Genomic DNA, 20,385 nt, shown 5'->3' on the forward strand with positions numbered 1-20,385 from the left:
TTTGGATTGTCCCCAGAAAAGAAATAGAGGGGAAATTTTCCAATGGGGACACTAGTTTTGGTGAGGATTTACCTTTTTAAAAAGGAGTTCTAGGCACCCCCAAATACTGTAGCTGCTGACTTTTTTACTATTCGGGCACTTGCCTCTCCAGTCATCCAGCGGTGTTCTCACCAGAGCCGATTCTTCAGTCGGCTATCGGGTGCTGGCGCTGCCATCTTGACCAAGGGAAATGTGAAGCCTTGTGGCTTCACATCTGGTTTTTCTACTGTGCTTGCATGAAGTGAGCTGTGAAGCGTCCCAGAAAGAGAAGAAGGGGGGGGGGGGGGCGAACGTCTGGCTCAGTTCGCTGCTATGAACTGAGTCGGGAGTGGGTAACTGTCAAAACCAGGTACTCCCTCACCCACCCCAAAGGGGCCAAATGTGGCAGCGGAGGGGGGAGGAGTCAGACACGGCGCTTCCCTTTTTGGCTGGTGCCCTGCTTTAATTTGCTGAGATTTTCCATTACTTCCTGTTTGGCTATAGGACAGGAAGTGAAGGGAAATCTCTGCAATGGGAAACCTTCCCTTCCTCTATCCAAAATTGAAAAAAAAGTTTTGCCTATAGTTTAACTATACTGGGTTTTGTTTAACAATCATTTTATTGAGTTTTTGCACAATACAAAAAATTCAAAATATGCAAACACATCTTGAAGCAAAGAATGAAAGCAAACATTAGTACCAAAAACAACAGCCGTACATTACATGGATTATAGTGAAGGAATAAAACGTAGTTGATATGTTGATTAGAACAGGATAATCATACTAAAATGGTAATGGATGTGAATAAGACTGCAGCGAATGTTCTATATGCTAAGGGATCTGAGCACTGACGTCTTTTGCTAGGTGGAGGGTTGAACGCACATGTTCCAAGATCTTTTTCCTTCCATTTAACCTAGAGGAAGCTTTGAGTGGATTATCTGTTCTCGTTTCACTGCCTGTCTATAGTGACAGTCACCTTCGGCCACCATAGCTCTTATTACCACCAGCTTCTGGGGTTTGCCTCACTTGCCCTACTTTGGGCCTACTTGTTCTCTACTGTAAAAGTGCAACATGTCTTTTTAAAAATACAATCTCGTTGCAATGGATGACCTCAGCCCTTCATTTTCTACTTTTTCTTGGGATGGAACTGAGGCCTGTTACCTGTAAGCTGATTGTTGAACTGGGCTTTCAAAGACCTTTGGATTTTAAAGGAATTACATTGCACCCTGTGTTGTAGGTGATTTTAATTTGTAAAACTAGATTTGTTTGTCAGCCATAAGTGGATACATATTTGGCGCCTACTTATGACAAATCCCTGCTGGAACCCTAGCTGCTCACTGCAGACCCCAGTCACTTAATGAAGTGTAGAGTGCTAGCTGACCATCGAGAGACTCCAAACACTCCTTTTTTCCTCCCCATTCCTTGTGCTTTCCTCTCTCCCTTCTACCTTTTCTTGTTTACATATTTTAATGCTACAAGAAGTGTTAGTCACTCCGAGAAAGTAAAATGGTTGTTCCGTACCTAACCTTCCCTGTACGACAGGGAACTATCACATGCATTTTTTGTTACGTAATCATTGAACACAATGAAACATATTATCTATTGTATTACCATTTTATATCTATTGACATTTTTACGATATGTTTCTAAATGCTTCGGAGTGTACCGAATTGTTGTTCAGTTAATATACTGAAACACTTGCTTGTACACCATGTTGATTTATTCAATAAAGTCTTTGATCAAAAAAATATATTTATTTGTATTGGGTCCCTTAAAGAAGACCCTGACATTGCTAGGCAAAACCTCTTGTGGTTGTAGTGCACTCCTGCCTAAACCCTTTAAGGTCAGTGGAAGGGGTGGAATGACCCCCTTCTGCTGCATCTACTATACGAGTAGAAGCTAGTAGGCAGACCAAGCCTTCCTCCCACTCAAGCCATAGGTCTCAAAAATACAGGCCCTCTAACTCCTCTGCTCAGTCTTCTGCATGAAGGTGCACCACCACTTCTTAACTGGAGGGATTTTGTTTGTTCAGCTCCATCCTGAGGTGGTGTACCTCCCCCATGTTTAGACACTCAAGTCATCCCCAATAGCTTTCAGGATAAATCGTTCAAATTGATTGTTTCTTAGCTATCACTCATCAGCCTTTGGCAATAAGTATTCATTGCAGAATGGTCCTTAATCCCCCTGGACAGGCAGCAAGTGAATCAAGCTAGGATTCTGCCACAAGTGCCCCTTGTGGAGGATAGTATCCTTGGGTACCTGACCACCAGAACCTAGGTCCTTCATGTACATCTGATCTGCAGCCCATTGAGGACATGTTTTCTGTTTCCTTCCATGCTCCTGCTCCCTGTAATGTGACCACTCCTCATAAGGTGTCTAAGATGCCTACCCCCTCATTCTTCAGTGGCGATGGGGTTTTGGGCATGTTCACTGATTCTTATGCCACGTACACACGATCATTTTTCGCCATGAAAAAAACATTGTTTTAAAAAAATGTCATTTAAAATAATTGTGTGTGGGCTTCACATCATTTTTTGGGTTCTGAAAAACGACCAATTTTTTTTTTTCGAACATGCTGCATTTTTTAATGACGTTTTTAAACGATGTCGCTTTTCGGGTTGTAAAAAATGATCGTGTGTGGACTAAAATTACGTTAAAAACCCGCGCATGCTCAGAAGCAAGTTATGAGACGGGAGCGCTCGTTCTGGTAAAACTACCATTCATAATGGAGTAGGCACATTAATCACGCTGTAACAGACAAAAAACCACGAATCGTCTTTTACTAACACGGAATCAACTAAAGCAGCCCCAAGGGTGGCGTCATCCGCATGGAACTTCCGCTTTATTGTGCCGTCGTACGTGTTGTACGTCACCGCGCTTTGCTAAAGCATTTTTTTTTAAACAATGGTGTGTGGGCAACATCGTTTTAATAATGAAGTTGGAAAAACGTCGTTTTTTTTAATGCCGAAAAATGATCGTGTGTACGCGGCATTAGAATCATGTTCTATTAGGTGTGCAGTGTTATGTTGCTATCTTTGGGTACAGTCTAGATGTCGGTTTTAAGATGCTCTTTTCATCTTTCAGTTATGATGCTTTGTGTATCAGTTAGGTTATGAGGTACAATTGGCCCTGCTTATCCCCTCTATTTTAAGGATTCTACTTACCTGATATAAATTTCTGTCAGGAAAACCAAGTCCATTTTTAGAAAACTGGGCCATGTTTGCAAGTGAAAGCACTGCATGTGTCCTGTGACCCATGACCAGACCCAGCTTGTTCCTGTTCTATACCCGGTTTCGCCTTTTGACTACACCTGATCTCGATCGCTCCTGCACCTGACCTCTGGCTTGCTTTTTGACCACGCACCTGGCTTATTCCTTCAGTTTATCTACTGTCCGTGTGTTACTGACCTTGGCCTGGCTCCTGTTTATATTGTCATCTTCTGACTCAATGTCTGTGCTACCCACCTGTTGCTAACTTCTGTCTATCTGACCATGTTCCTGCCTCCTGCTTCTACTAGCCCTGTGATGACTTTCGACATGAATTTCTTCGCAATATCCAGTTCTTCTGCAAGCCAGGACTTTGCTACAGGTGCCTGTGCCACTGTGTGTCCTGTCCTACCCTGTCATCAATTTCAGGGGACAAATCGGACAGGTGGTATAAGGCAGAATCTTCTCACGAGTTTGGCCTTTACCAGTGACATGACAATTTCCCTTAAGCATGGCTTCAGGACTAGTTCTTCTGGTATTCCTCAAGGCTTGTTAAGTTTTCCTTTTTGTCTGTTCATTGGGATGATACAGCTCTACTGTCCTATTGCAAGATTGGTTGCCTGGCTGTACTATCTATTCCTCATTGTACAACCCAACTTTTAAGAGTTCATGGTTCATGTCTTCTTTCTTTCATTTTTGATCTGCTGGTCTGTCTTCTGTGGACTTATGTTATCCAAACTTCCATTATGGATTTGCCTTTTGACCTGTGTCTGCGTCCAGTTAATAATTTTCTGCTGCTGACCTAACTGTTTGTTTTTGGTGCGTTTTTACAAATATGTTGATAGTTTATTTTTTTGGTGGCGTATTGCTTTTTTAGCACTCCAGTATCACTGGCAAGGACCCATTGTTGCTTTTGGATGTCCTGATTATAATCGAATTCCCTGAATTCTGTCTTTTAATAAACAATGAAGAAAATAAGATTTTTATACTCCATGCATAATCAGAAGCAGTCACAAAGTTGTGGATGCTTGGTATGGGATATTTTATATGGAAACAGAGAAGTTTAAAAGGAAACCCAAACCTATAATGTATGTTATGTTGTTTGTAGGATTTCAGTGCTCTAGGTTTCAGTATGGTTGACTGTGCCAAATCTGCAACAGCTTATATTTTTGTTTGCAAAAAGAAAGTTCATTCTTGGTACGTGCTGTTGGATATCCCTTGGTGATCCAGCTATAGGTTTTGGAGCTAGAGATCTGTGGCTTTTAAGGAGGAATGTCTGGTGCCAGTTCTTGGTACAGAGCCAGGGCTGTGCCCCATTGATCTGTAATGGATTCAGGCAATATTCAAATTCTGATTGATGCATCTCACCCTATTCTCAATATCCTCTTATTTGTCTTTCAACTGTTGTAGTTCCTCCAATTATTTCTCATGCCCCTCCAACACCATGGTATCACTCTGTCCTTTAGGCAGGAGACGCATTGACAAAGGGCCTTGATTTTCTTTTAAGAGGTCAAAGAAAATTAGTTGTGAGTCCGTGGGTAATTCCTCCCTGAAAATGTACCAAAGATCTGTATCAAATATATGTATCAAAATGTACTTCAGTACATTCAGAGCTTTGTCACTACAGTGGATCACCATGGGGTAGTTTAACTGATTGCCAGTGGATAAGCAGGAATCTGTGTCAGCCCTGGCTACATGGAAATAAATTATATAATTAAAAAGCTGAATTTGGATTGTTCTAAAGTACAACTAACCCAAAAGCAACAATGAGACTGTTGTATATTTGCTCTAATGCTGATAATATCTGGTTCAGCAAATATTTTAACCTTGAGTGTCAGGATTGTGGTTATTCTCTTGCTGTGTGTGTGTGTGTATTCTGTATATTCCCTTTCCCCTTTCCCTGATTTTGACAAGGGTCCACAGAGTTCAGTACCACAGTTGAATGTTTTTTGTTTTGTTTTTTAATTTTGTTTAATATGGCAAAGCTTCTCACATACATCATATCAATACATGATCAGAAGTGTATATCTTCAAAGCAAGCAAAGGTAAAACTACACATACTGAATAGGTACAAAAGACAAAAACATCGCATTGGCAATGTTTTCTCTCTAGCTTTGCATATAATGCTGGAAAAAAATGCAGATTGCTCACCTGGAGGGAAATGTGACGGGGTCCTCCAAAACGGGGCCAGAACAGTTTAAAGGGCTCAACACAGGTTTTTGTTTTGCATATTAAATCACATGCAAGACTAGTTCCAGTTATGGGTGAGTTTGTGACTCACTCCCCCTCTCCCATGTGACAGTGCTGGTCACCCTTGATTGGCCAAGTGATGTCACTTGTTTGGGAGGGAACGGATATTCCTTTTGTAGGCTCTGAAAAGTCAGTTTACAGATTAAACAGGGCTTTCTTTTTGCGGTACCAGTGGCCAAATTCAGAAATTAAAGACAAAATTTGTATAAACCATCAGTGAAGACATAAAGTGGGACTTTTGCAAAAGAATAAATAAAATGTTCCTAGTAGGCATGTTCTTATCTACAAAATAAATTAACTCCTCTGTTTCCATATACAATTTCCCATACCAAGCATCCACACTGGCACAACTTTGCGACTGCTTCTGAGAATTGGTCCTTGAGTTCTCCATCGACACTAAAATTTGGAGTACCACCAAAGCCCATCATTAATTATCTTACCTTCTTGCTAGCAAGTCTACAAAGATTGTACACCGAACTATACATGTGCAGTTTAGTGTACAATCTTTGCATGCATTGGTACTGGGATGAAATAACTTCCTTGCGCATGCACGGAGCTTGCATCACCCCAGACTGGCCAATTAGGTTAACTGAACATGGTAAACCAAAAAAAAGACTAGGTGAAGATCTTAGTGGTTACAAGGGGACTCCCAGATGTCCTTTCCATGAAGGAGAGCCAAGTACAGCGTACCTTAATTCCACTTTAAGTGACCCATTTATTTTTTATGAAGAATTGAAGGAAATCTTGAGTCTCAAATATAAGAAAATGTTGGATAATTCAGCCTACTTTTACCACCTATTACTGCAGTATTGATTCTGGATATAGATGGCTTTAAAGGATAACTTGAAAGGGAAAATGTGCCTTAGAAAATAAAGCAATTCCAAATAAAAGGAGTCTGAAATTGGTAAGTCCATTAATGCCAAAGGCAAAATATAAGCTGGTTATTGTACCCTGTATATAACTCTAATATGGATAAATATGAACTGTAGAAAAATCTCTACAAATGATGTTAAGAATGGCTTTTCGAGATTTCTATAAAATTAAAGCGGAAACCTAATCGGTTGCTATTGGTAGCAACTCCAGTGTTCTCCATTTTCTTTTCAGCAGTTTTAACCAATAGACTCAAAAAAACTTCCGGGATATAGTGTTTAGAAGGCTCTTGTCTGCCTTTCCTGGAAAAAAAAACAAAAACGTGCTCTTTCATTTTACCCTTGGGTCTGAATAACTTGGCTATTTTTGTCCTACATGGTAAAATTAGAAAAAAAATTTGAACGCAAAAATAACCACTTTATCTTTCCACAGCCATTTAGACAAAGTGGGACAACAGCTAGCATTGATTGGAGATGACTTTAATAAGCGTTATAAGGATCATTTTGATGCCATTGTGAAGAACCTGAATCCTAGCTTGGACAACGCTTATGACTATTTCCGAAAGATTGCTTCCAGGTACTGCCAAAAATAACTATTAGAATACATTGTGAGCCTCGTATGACTAGATAACCTAGTTTGTATAGTCAAGTGATGTGCAGGAATGTGACATTACATTGTTGGGCATTTTATTAAAACAATACCAGGCAATATAAGAAGCTGGAGAAATACAAATGCTATCCAATACACACTACAACTGCAGCTGTATTGTGACCTGTTATTTTAACCACTTGCCAACTGCCTAACTGGAAAAATATGTCATTGCTTTGATATTAAATACCAGGGTTAAGGCTGCAGCTAGATGTCACAACCCTGGTATTTTTTTTTCAGCTTTCAGATAAGTGATCCCTGTGATAAACTCACTGCGGGATCACTTTTAGAAGTGGTGGGAGAGGTGCCGGCCTCCCGCCACTTCCCGTTGGTACGTTACGGATCACTGAGCCCGGGAACCTTCTGGCATCGGCAGTGTCTTTCAATAGAGATAAGCAATGGCAAGATGACCAATGCTCATCTCTCTGCCCTTGGAGGATCAGAGCGACGTCATGACGTCGCTTCCGGTTCTTGGGCCATGTAAAGTTTTGCTTCTTAATTTAAAATGTAGAAGGAGAGATTTGGGGTCTTTTAGACTCCAGATCTCTCCATAAAGAGGACCTCTCATGCTGTATTGTTATCGCAAGGGATGTTTACATTTCTTGCAATAAAAGAGTTTAAAAAAAAAAAGTATAACATTTTTCAATTTTTTTACATGGTCCCTTTTAAAAAAAAAAATTTAAGTGCCACTGTCTCTGCGTGCTCGCACGCAGTAGTAAACTCATACGTAAGTCCCACCCACATATGTAGATGGTGTTTGCACCACACGAGCGGTATAGCCGCAAACGTCTGAGCGAGAGCAATAATTCTAGACCTCCTCTGTAACTCTAAACTGGTAAACTTTAGATTTTTTTTAAGTGTTGCCTATGGAGTTTTAGTTTTTTAACCACTTAAGACCTGGACCATTATACATAACATACCTACAGGTTAAGGACCTTGCCCTTTTTGCGATTTGGCACTGCGTCGCTTTAACTGACAATTGCGCGGTTGTGCGACGTGGCTCCCAAACAAAATTGGCGTCTTTTTTTCCCACAAATAGAGCTTTCTTTTGGTGGTATTTGATCACCTCTGCGTTTTTTATTTTTTGCACTATAAACAAAAATAGAGTGACAATTTTGAAAAAAATTCAATATTTCTTACTTTTTGCTATAATAAATATCCCCCAAAAATATCTAAAAAACGTATTTTTTCCTCAGTTTAGGCCGATACGTATTCTTCTACCTATTTTTGTTAAAAAAAATCGCAATAAGCGTTTATCGATTGGTTTGCGCAAAATTTATAGCGTTTACAAAATAGGGGATAGCTTAATTGCATTTTTATTATTTTATTTTTTTTACTACTAATGGCGGCGTTCAGCGTTTTTTTTTTTTTTCGTGACTGCGACGACATGGCGGACACATTGGACAATTTTGACACATTTCTGGGACCATTGTCATTTTCACAGCAAAAAGTGCTATAAAAATGCACTGTTTACTGTGAAAATGACAATTGCAGTTTAGGAGTTAACCCCTACAGCGCCCCTTAGTGGTTAAGTGTGACCTCATATGTGTTTCTAACTGTAGGGGGTGGGGCTGGACATGTGACGTCAGTGATTGTCTTTCCCTATATCAGGGAACAGACGATCACTGAGACTGCCGCAATGAAGAACGTGGAAGGTGTGTTTACACACCCCTCTCCCCGTTCTTCAGCTCCAGTGACCGATCGTGGGACACCGGCGGCAATCGGTGCCGCGGGCGTGGTCACAGAGCTTCGGCTGGGCTTAAAGAGACACGTACGTGATTGTGCCCAGCCGTGCCATTCTGCCGACGTATATCAGTGTGAATGGGTCCTTAAGTGGTTAAGTACTGTATTTTGGCACCATTTCACGAGCATGTGTAATTTTAAAGCATGACATGTTGGGTATCTAATTTTACTTTTCGTAAACCTCATCTTGGGGTATATATTATATATTCCATTTATTAAAGTGTATTTTTACCAAAAAAAGGTGTTTGAAAAACTGTTGTGCAAAAAAAAAAATGTATGACATAAGTTGCAATGACCGCTATTTTATTCTCTAAGTGTCTCTGCTAAAAATATATATATGTTTGGGGGTGTCTTATTAATTTTCCAGCAAAAGAATACAGATTTTTTTTTCTTGTAAACAACAAATGTCAGAAAAAGGCTGGGTCCTTAAGTGGTTCACTTGTTCCTCAAGCATATGTAAGATTTACTGTGCCATATTCATAAAGAAAGTGATTGGTTCTAATAATGCTCACACTAATTTGCACCTGACTAAAGGCGCCATAATCCAATATTTTTAAAGCTAAAGTCCAAGCAACAAGTTGGTTACATACACAGTTAAAAAGAACATATTTGAGAGCAGTTCCATGCATTTCTGAGATTTACACTGCCCTAGTTTTCAGCACATTCAGCCTGGTGACTTGACTACATTCTCTTCTGCAGTTAAAGTGCAGCAAAGCAAAAAACAAACAAACAACGTATTAAGCACTTATTTATGCACATTTATCTTTGTATTCATTTAAAGACTCTAAAAGTACAGAAACATAGCCATTGATCTGCAAAAAGTGCAGAGGACTCCTAATCCCCTATTGTGGAATGACAACACACTCAGCAATTTTGTACAGTCGTTTCAGTTCTATCCAGTTTTCTTTCACTAAACTACTCAACCTTCATGTATCAAAGTAGATATAATAGATTTGCAGTAATATAAGAGGACGTAGGATGGCTAAATAGACTCTACAATGATGATACAGGTAGAGAACTTTGATTTTTTTTAAACTACCATACGTGTGGCTCATTAAAGATTGCACGTGTACAGAGCCCTTTTCTTCCCCTGCCGCAGTAGTCTATGTGGTGACAGGCGTAGAGACAAACCGCCTTCCTAACAGGACCACCACCCTCTTCAAACAAAACGTTTCTGTCAGTACAAAGCCACTCCCTGCCCCCCTCCCAAGCCCCTGTCCAAAAGCAGCCCCAATCACCTCCCATTACAGATCTTCTCCCACAGCCCTGAATCCCCCCCTTTTCAGGCTAGCTTCTCAGTACAGATCCCTCCAGTCCAGCCTTGTAGCAAAGACCCCCAGTACAAATCTCCCCCTACCAGCCTAACCCTTACAGACACACACCCCCCCTCCAGTACAGACATTCCCTACTATAGCGTATACTGTTGCTACACAGTGTTGAATGTGATTAAAAATGACCTTTCCTTTTCAATCTGCAGTACTGTCTTTAATCTGTAAAATGCAATATGGCAACCTGGAGGCATTCTGTACATTATTAGTGCTAAAACTACCCCAAAAAAATTATTTCCCGGCTGTGTAATTGGCTTACTGATTTTTCCGGAAGTCTGCACTAAGATAAAAGTAAGAATTTTAGGCATCGGTTGCAACAACAATTTTTAATTTTGGTGAGATACTTCTTAAGGGATACAGGCGCTACAACTTTCACCATTAACACACTGCAAGTGCATCAGCTGATTGATAAAGAAAAAGTCTCTCCCATTCAGATTCACTCAATGACAACAAACAGCTTTTTCTTCAGAGTTGAACACGTAGGAATGTGCAACAAAGTATGTTAAAATCCAAGCATTGTAAATTAATCATCCAGAGAAATATTTTTTTTTTTTTTTTTTTTTTTTTCTTTCTCTCAACCAAAGTGAATTTATTGTTCAAATTGATATAATAAGCAATCACAGGATGCAGATGTACACAGGTACTTGTGTAAACTTGGGTATTGACATACAAGACATTCTGCATCCAGAGGTCTTACATTTATGCATGCACATATGTTTACGCAAGTACTGGCATATACCAACCCTACAGCTGCATCCTATAATCTGTTCATATAGGTAACTGTACATGGCAACTGTAGCTCATGGGGAAGATTGTATGCAGGTTTGATATGCTCTTGCAGGCTCTATGGTCCCCGTGTTACTGTGTGCATGAGCCAAAATACGTTCACATATTTTACAATGTGAGGGCAAATTATTTAGAATACAGATTTGTTTTTCAAGTGCAGCTGTATGTTTAAAATTGTACGCAGTTTTGTGCATTTTTCAGTGGGTCCTCTTAACTCGCAAAAATTACAGATCTTTTAAAAAGCCAAGTTGCAAGGATATGAACTAGCCAATGAAGAATACATTGGAATTGCACACAAAATGTAATTTTTAATGCAATAAATCAAAGTGTGAATGAGCCTAAAAAGTATGGCAACTGACTAAATGTACAACTACTATTCGGCTGTAAGTTAGAAGTTAATAGGAATTCTGACAAGAACTAAGTTGGCTACCATGGGCAATGCAGTGTACATTTAATCTGTGTTACAGTGCCTTAAAGTATTCATACCCCTTGAAATTTTCCACATTCTGCCATGTTACAACCAAAAAGTTAAATGTATTTTATGTGATAGACCAACACAAAGTGATATCTAATTGTGAAGTGGAAGGAATATAATTAATGGTCTTCAGATATTTATTTGTAAAAAAAAATTGAAAACCATTTATCATTTTCCTTCTACTTCACAATGAAGTGCCACTTTGTGTCGGTCTATAACATCAAATCCCAATAAAATACATTTAACATTTTGGTTGTGACAAAATGTGGAACATTTCACTCAAGGGGTATGAATACTTTTTGAAGGTACTCTATTTATATCGGGCAAGAAATGTCAGCTTTTGGTCCTGGAATTAAAATAGATCGAGTGAATATTTTTTGTTGTTTGGTATATAAGTTTTATATGGTGCTCATGGACTTTGTGGCATAACTTTCTCTATTCTCTCTCCTGCTTCCCAGCCCGCTTCATGGGCTAGAACTTTTTCTGCATTCTCAGGTAATTTGCATTCAGTGCAGTTTCGCTATCTAAATGCTTTTGCTATCACTTTGAAATCTGTAATTTTCATTTTGTCCTTTCTGCCATATCTATAAACATGCCCTCTCAGCTTCTTACTGTGCATTTGAAATTCAGACACAAAATGTTCCATCATCCTTTAATAATGTATATTACCCTGATTTTCAAATAATGTACTAGTGATGACTCCCAGCTTCAAATGTTGGGTAGGATGTAGACCGGGACTCCCAAAGGGTAGGCTTACACATTTTATGTAATCAGTAAGGGGGTATCATTGAGCGCCACGTCAGGATTAAATGATAAAATGCTGGTGCAGCATTTCACTGACTTTCATGCAGTGCGGAGAGCCAGATAAATGATGACGGGATTGAGGCTGATTTATAGGAGAGCCAGAGGGAACTTTCCCTGTAAGTAATGTTTGAAAAGAATACACGCTAAAATGGCAAACTACAAGTGGATAAAATGTGTTGATTCAAAAATTAAAGAAGCAATTAGCCAATGTGTAAGTAATATTCAGTGGATATGTAAATGGTTTTGTTGAAGCATTCATCAAGTAGAATGGAAGTATAGCATATATTTCACACTGTCAAATATAAAAGGACACACCGGCTACATTTTAGCACCGCCATCCATTTCACTTTCAACAATTTTTATTAGTACGATTTTTCGTATTAGTTACAAAGAGTCACATATTGATCTTATTCACCGTTTGATAGTTTTACGATGAATTAAGAGTGTGTGTAGCGTACCATTTACTCATCTTTACTTGTATTGTTTTTCACGCTAATGTAACTGGTATGTACCACCTTCAATTTTGATTGAGGTACTAACTGGGGTAGTGGTATTCTAAACTTTGAGATACAACATTTTGGAAAGGTTTACAATTGCATGTTGAAGGTGGAGGAGTGAATAAAGCAGAAATTGCGGCATTTTGTTAAATCTAATATATATATATATATATATATATATATATATATATATATATATATATATATATATATATATATATATATATATATATATAGGAACTTTTTGTTGTTTTGGGTAGTGAAGGGTTATAACCCATTGGGTTATATTGATGGTCTTTCCACTGGAGTCGGTCACCTTGTCTATTTTTCCTGAACAGCCATTTTCATCCAGACTAGAAGTGAAATGTGTAGATGAGGACACTTTGAGGGATATCCTACAACTTCCTCTACAGGACAGGAAGTTTGGCTCGCATGCCCCAAAAAATTCCCTAATCTGTACAAAACAAAAATGTTTTGTCTTTAGCAAAACTTTAAAGTGGAGCTATGGACAAAATAAAAATAACATACAGTATATGGTGTAGTCTGTTACAAGCATTAACGTGGTTGTAAAGGCACAAGGTTTTTTACCTGCATGCATTTTATGCATGCAGGTAAAAACCTGTGTGCAGCAGCCCCCTTAATACCTTGCATGCACATTGTTGTGAAAAGCCGGCCAGGGTGACCAGTCACGGTGGATGCAGGAGGAGGCCCGGATCTGGTCAAGCCCCCTTCTCCCTACCAAGCTCAATGTCAGATTAACTGTTTTATAGGTTTGTCGCATAGAGAAATATTACTTCACATTATATAAACATACTTACAGCTTTCTGTCACCTTTTACCATAGTTGTTTCTTTCCCCTTTCTCATTTAACAAGATTTTAAAGATGTCAATGCTGTATTAAATATCGAATCCGCTAAAAATAAATATTTAAGTCCTTTTAAAGAGACCCTGTCACAAGGTTATTGGCATAGAAAATGTGTTTATAGTTTTAAAGAATTTAACCACTTGCTGCCCAACCACAGTACATTTACTGCGAGTGGGTGGCAGCTACAGGCTAGATGGTGCACTGGTACATCACCCAGCACATGCGCACTGGTGTGCCACTGGGGCATGCAGCTGCGTGATTCTGTGATAGATTATGGTTCCCAACTGCTGTGGTCGCCCAGGGTATAATGTGATTGCCAAGACAATGGCAATCGTATGATTACATGTAAGCAAAACCAGTCATGAATGACTTCCATTCATGACTGCTTGCTTACTATTGTGATGCTGTGATTGGCCCAAGCTATCACATGGTACCTAGGCCAATCACTTCACCCTGTACCATGTGATTAGCTGTAGCTAATCACAGATCACAATATGTTTTTTTTTTTTTTTTTAAAGCCAGTGGCGTGTGAAACCCAAAAACTCCACCCGGTGGCAAAGTGCACACACACATAAAGAGTGACACAAAACATGCAACGGGTGTTACACTGTCCTCCACTAGGATGGACTTTACCCTGATTTCCCGGGGTGTTAGGCTCCTGACGGGGACTGAGGTACTCACTTGGTCCATCTGGCCGAAACCAGAAGAACCCCTTTCTCTTGGGGGTCTGCCGAAACAGACCCACCCAAGTACTCGTGGGGCTTTCCCAAAGGGAGACCCCATGAGAGAGGGCGAACTTAGCCAGAAGTCCATGTCCACCCCCTCCCAAGATGTTCAGGGTAGGCCCGAGGACCCACACCCTACTAATCACACTGTGACAAAATGTGTAACGACCAACATAAAAGTGACAAACACAGGGATAAATAAAAAGAAAGTGGGGACAAGGAAGGTGGGAGAAGTGAAAGTGGCCATTGTGCAATACAATGGCAGCTGGAGCTAATCACAGATCACAATAGTAAGCAAGCTGTCATGAATGAAAGCCATTCCTGACAGTTATAAGCAATACTTTTAACAGTGTAAAAAAAAAAAAAATCCTTGATCATCCTCCTAGAGTAGTACAGTGACACTATGGTGACACTGAACTACTCTGATCAGATTATGTAAAAATGTAATTCTTAACCACTTGCTTACTGGGCACATATACCCCCTTCCTGCCCAGGCGAAATTCCAGCTTTCGGCACTGCATCGCTTTAACTGACAATTGCGTGGTTGTGCGGTGTGGCTCCCAAACAAAATTTACATCCTTTTTTTTCCCCCCACAAATGGAGCTTTCTTTTGGTGGTATTTGATCACCTCCTGCGGTTTTTATTTTTTGCGCTATAAACAAAAAAAGAGCGTCAATTTTGAAAAAACACTATTTTTTACTTTTTGCTATAATAAATATCCCAATTATTTTTTTTATATTTTTTTTTTCTCAGTTTAGGCCGATACGTATTCTTCTACATATTTTTGGTAAAACAAAAATCGCAATAAGCCTATAGTGATTGGTTTGCGTAAAAGTTATAGCGCCTATAAAATAGGGGACATAATTATGATTTTTTTTTTTACTAGTAATGTCGGCGATCTGCGATTTTTTTATTGTGACTGCGACATTATGGCGAACACATCTGACACTTTTGACATATTTTTGGGACCATTTACATTTATACAGCGATCAGTGCTATAAATATGCACTGATTACTGTATAAATGTCACTGACGAGGAAGGGGTTAAATGTGTTCCCTACTAGTGATTCTAACTGTGGGGGGAGGGGACTGACTAGGGGAGGTGACCGATCTGTGTCCTATGTACAAGGGACACAGCATCGGTCTCCTCTCCCTGACAGGACGTGGATCTTTGTGTTCACATAACTTAATCTAACACACGGGATTCTAGGAATAAAACAAAATTATTTTAGCAGTATTTTGTATTATAGCAGCAGGGGAAGAGGGGCAGGGATCAGATCGGCACTGAGACTAGCTGATAGGCAGGGAAGGAGGGGGAGAGACGGCGAGCTGATGGAGGCACGTAAACTAACCACGGTATCATGGTAAACGTAGTCAGTTTACAGAGGGGAGGGCAGCACTAGGCAGGATCAACCAGGTATATTAGAATATAGAAGGGGACAAATTATACAGCACAAGCACTGTGCTGTTGTTTATGCTTTAATGCAGGGGTCTCCAAACTTTCTGAACAAAGGGCCGGTTTACTGTCCTTCAGACTTTAGGGGGGCCGGAGTGGCCAGTAGAAGTAGAATATGCCCCAACCTCGGTTGGAGTAAAAAAAAAATACATAGTGCGTAGTCAGTAAAAGGAGGAATAGTGCCCCTTTACTGGTTTTAGTGGGAGAAATAGTGCCTCATTGCTGGTGTCAATGGGAGGAAAATTGCCCCATTGTTGGTTTTAGTAAGAGGAATGGTTCTCAACTGTTGGTGTCAGTGAGAGGAATGGTATTGTCTATTTTCCCATCACACACATTCCTGGATTACAGGCTCATCGGTAGCAGGTGCTGTAGCGATTACCAGCTAGACACTGGATATATCACAGATCAGTACACATATCGCATGCCTGTTGAGAGGATCCCGCTCAACTTCAAAATGTTGCACTGATTCTTTTTGTGATATGATTTTTCTGCAATAAAAGTTTTGGACTGCAGCTGGCGAATATGTGTACTAAACAGTAAGAGGAATGGTTGCCCACTGTTTGTGTCAGTGGAAGGAATATGCCCCCTTGTTGGTGTCAGTTGGAGGAATAGTGCTCTGAGTGCCGGATAAAGGCAAACAAAGGGCCACATTCAGGCCACAGTTTGATCCAGTGGTCTCCAATTTTTTTATTTTTTTTTAGAGTTACAACTGCTTTAATATCTCGTGAATACTTAAAGGGCAGCATTCACCTGAAGCAGTTTGTGTGCATATCCCTTTCAATAAAGCTGTCTCTCTGCACCTGAATAAATAAAAAATATTAACTCTGTTATAGGAAATACATTCATAGATTGCGCCACCATCATTTAGATTTATGGCTGTAACTATTGGTTAGTATTGTAAATTCTGATATCTGTCACCATTGGGGTTCATTATCAATCTTGGGTTTTACGATCTCAAATGTTTTTTCAGCTGTATTGGATACATTTATGTGTATAGGACTAGGTACCCATTTATAATTTTAGAATGTGGTTCCAATTCGCTTTAAGGCCAGTTGAAAAGTCTACAGAGAGATTCTGTATTGGAAGATGGGTGCATAAGTAATACCTAGAAGAATGGGCAATTTAATTATGGGCTATGTCTGCTTTATTAATTACATTTTTATTCTTAAATCTTGCCCAGTACACCTTTCTTCAGCATCTCTGCCAAATTAGTCACATTAGATTCACTTTGATCTTTTTATTTTGCCTCTAGCCCTAAATTGTTTATTTAACTAAATACTGTATAGAATAATGGCTTATTGCTATTTTTTTTTTTTTAATGCATTCTGATTGTCCATCCTTTTTTAATGTGTGGTTATTTTCTTTATTTTTTCTTTCTTTGTTTCTGTGTGCAATATATTTTGAAGTGTAACATTGTTTTCTTCCTGTCTTTTTTCAGTGTTTTTGAAACTGGGGTGAACTGGGGACGTGTTCTAGCACTCCTTGGCTTTGGATATCGATTAGCTGTCCATGTGTGGGAAAATGGACGGCATAGGTTTCTAAGAACGATTGCTCAGTGGCTTGCTAGATACCTGGTGGAAAGTAGAATTGTCCGCTGGATTGTAGGACAAGGCGGCTGGGTAAGTAAACAGAAAAAATATATTTTAGACAGTATGTGCATTGCATAATTCAGTTTATACAGTTATTCCAAAAATTGAAGTGAAAAACTCTAAAATGGGTTTATTGTACATAACAATTTTTTTTTTTTTCTGTGCAGACTGCTTTTCTGATAGATATCTGGAAATGCTGCCCAGGTGCAGTTGGCCAGTTATACTGCCTGAGGTCATTGGCATATATTAGCTATGAAACTGGAAGGTGGCAAAGATAAACTAAATCAAAATGTAGCTAAGGCTTTACATCTATTATTTCATAGCTGAAATACATTGATACGACAGAGAAAGATATGTAAAATAACTGAAATATAAATAGTATCTCCTGCCTAGAGTTTAATAATATGCTTGTCATATGCCAAGATCCTCTTCGCAGCCATGTGATGAATTGGCAAGGGAGAGGGCTATGGGACTTCAGTCCCCAGTAGACATCAATGGCGATTGCCTGTTTGCCGCTGCTCTGCAGCAAAGTAGACATTACCAAATGGCTATTCATTTGGCATTCATTTCACACTATTCATTTCACTCCCGCCCTGTGCCAATGGTAGCTGCCCATCCTGCTCGCCCTCCCTTGTCCCAGCCCTGCTTGAGGATATTCCACTTCTATAAATACATCAAACAAGTTCATCTAAAGGAACTTTACTAAAAAATGACAGTGCTACTGCACAAAGAAAAGCACAAAGCTCCTGCACAACGCAGGGTTTCAAACAGGATTACTGTACAGGTCTGGAGAAAAAACACAAAGCACACCAAGATTGAAGTAAGAATACACATGCTTCTGCAAGACAATATTTGCTTATCCCATAGTTCAGCTATGTGCTGAGTATTGCCAGTTACTATTTGTAAGAACCTCTGCCTATCCCTGCAACTCATCCCAGACTATAGATGTTGGGTAATAACCTGGATGTTGTAAGATCATCTTTTTTTTCCCCCATAGTCAAAATATGCATATATTTTAATTTTATTTTTTATAAATATATATGCATGTAATAGACACAGTTTCTTCTCAACAAAAATATACATTGCAACTAAATATGTTTACTTGGGTTCAGGGCCGCGCCGATACACATGTAAGGGGGCCAATCGTCCCGAGGGGGCTGCAAGAGCCTGGAGATGGCAGGTGAAGGAAAGCCGTGTTGTGCACTACAGAAACAAACTCGGCAGCTTCTGCTGCTCTGTGTCATTGAGCTCACAGATCGAGCTTATGACTGCCACCTCTGGCTACTATCTGCATGTGCACCCCTCGTGTGTGATGTTTGTACTGTGATCGGCTTTACTGTTTGTGTACAGGAGGGGCCAGAGCTGTGTGAGTTACCAGATATGTTGAGGGGGGGGGGGGGGGAGAGGCAAGATTTAACAAGCGGGTCAGAAAACCTGTCCCAATTTCTGTTGCCTCCTCTTGAGATCAGAAGTACTTTGCTTTCTTACAAAATGCCCCCCTCTCCTTCATATTGACATAAACACTCATCCATTCTGAGCATTCTTGTTCATTGAGTCCCCTTGCTCAATACACAATTTCTGATCATCTTTTTTTCCTTTTAAAATGTGTATAAATGGCATGTTTCTTATATTTAATACATGAATATGAAGGTTAAATAGTCTTTTTTAAGAGCAACTCTACATTTAATATGCAATTTTTTTTTTTTTTTTTTTGTCAAATGCACTGATTAGATTAATATTTGTTTTACTCTATTTCTGATCTAAGTTTTTTTTTTTGTATCTTTTTCAGGCTGCTGTACTTAAACTGACAAATAACAGTATCCGATATGTTCTGATGACGTTGGGTGTTGTTCTTATCCTTCAATTTGTGATTAAACGTTTGGGCTCAGGATCCTGAAATTGGGAGTATATTTCCATCGCTGAAGAGTGATCTGTGAATGAATTCGGGAGACGCAATCAGGTTCCTAAAGAGCCTGTCTCAAAGGTTTTGACCTACTATATAATCGGAAAAGACCTTCTATTTTATACCTGGGGATATTGTGGATGTCAAACCTTCACCCACAAGGACGTCTTGAGTAGTAACATTTCCTTAACCGACGCCTGTTTCCGTTCTAGCCTCAGGGAAAATATTTTTACGGGATACACTAGATCTTGAATGGAGCTCTATTTAGTGCAATTATCATTAATAAATGTCCCTTTTTTTTACACCTTTTCGTGTTTCCTGTTTTAAAATATTTATCACCTAAACACTACCATTACAGCCAGCAAGTATGCCAAAACTGACAGTATACATTACATTCATGTTTTGTAATGGTTGACTTTTGGATAATGTAGTAAAAGGGAGGAAACAACAGAAATCAGAAAATTTGCCAACGGCAGCAGGGCCGTAGATAATTTTCTTGTTGGGACGGGGCTTCCGCCTTGGTTAACCAGATGAGAATAAAGAACCAGCACACTGTGTATCAGGAGAGAGAAAAAAACATGTGAGGTGGTTTGAATCAGAAAAAAGCTGACACCTGTGAAGGGGAATGGTAACAGCTGGGCCTCTCTTGGCAATGTCCTGGGAGTTTTCCAGTCAGGCTTCTTTGAGGTACATAAATGGTTGACAACTATACAAGGGCATTATTCATCTCTAGTCAAAGCTGCATTGCTTCTTTTTCCTACAGACACCCCTTATCTGCATTTGGAAGTGAAAAACCCTTTGAAAACGGCACCTTTTATGCTTTAATGTACAACAGCTGTTGGTAGTGAAGTTATTTTTTTTGGTTATATGTGAAATACGACCCAACACACAAAGTGAAGTCGTCGAGAACATGTCATATAAAGCCCAGCATATTGAGTGCAGTGGTTAGTAACAGTCAACTACAGTGGTCAGGAGTATGTCATAGAAATACTTCTTCTCCAAGAAGGGGAAACAGAGGAAGGAAGGCTGCAAAATGACCAAGTGCGTACAGCTAATTCAAAAATGTATTTTATTTAGTCAAAGGTAATACCATCTAAAATCATGGTGCTGAAATAGCCACCAAGAAGGGGGAAACATAAAATCTGCTAAGTAAAGCAAAATATGCACGCTAGCTGTGTTAAAGACACACAAACACAGACAATTTACAAAAAACTTCAGGACGCC

The 20,385-nt window shown here is 39.5% G+C and overlaps 1 protein-coding gene across 4 annotated transcripts in view; it reads left to right on the forward strand.

The window, feature by feature from the left end:
- Positions 1-19,465, forward strand: part of BAK1 (BCL2 antagonist/killer 1) — a 59,889-nt gene extending 40,424 nt beyond the window's left edge. For all 4 annotated transcript variants that reach the window (XM_040337809.1, XM_040337810.1, XM_040337812.1 and 1 more), the window contains 3 exons: positions 6,776-6,919; positions 17,108-17,288; positions 19,048-19,465. In XM_040337809.1, coding sequence (XP_040193743.1) covers positions 6,776-6,919; positions 17,108-17,288; positions 19,048-19,155 — 433 coding nt within the window. In that variant the 3' untranslated portion in view covers positions 19,156-19,465. The remainder of the gene's footprint in view (positions 1-6,775; positions 6,920-17,107; positions 17,289-19,047) is intronic.
- Positions 19,466-20,385: the final 920 nt, after the last annotated feature.

Source organism: Rana temporaria, chromosome 2, assembly GCF_905171775.1.
Source record: "Rana temporaria chromosome 2, aRanTem1.1, whole genome shotgun sequence".
Classification (NCBI taxonomy): domain Eukaryota; kingdom Metazoa; phylum Chordata; class Amphibia; order Anura; family Ranidae; genus Rana; species Rana temporaria.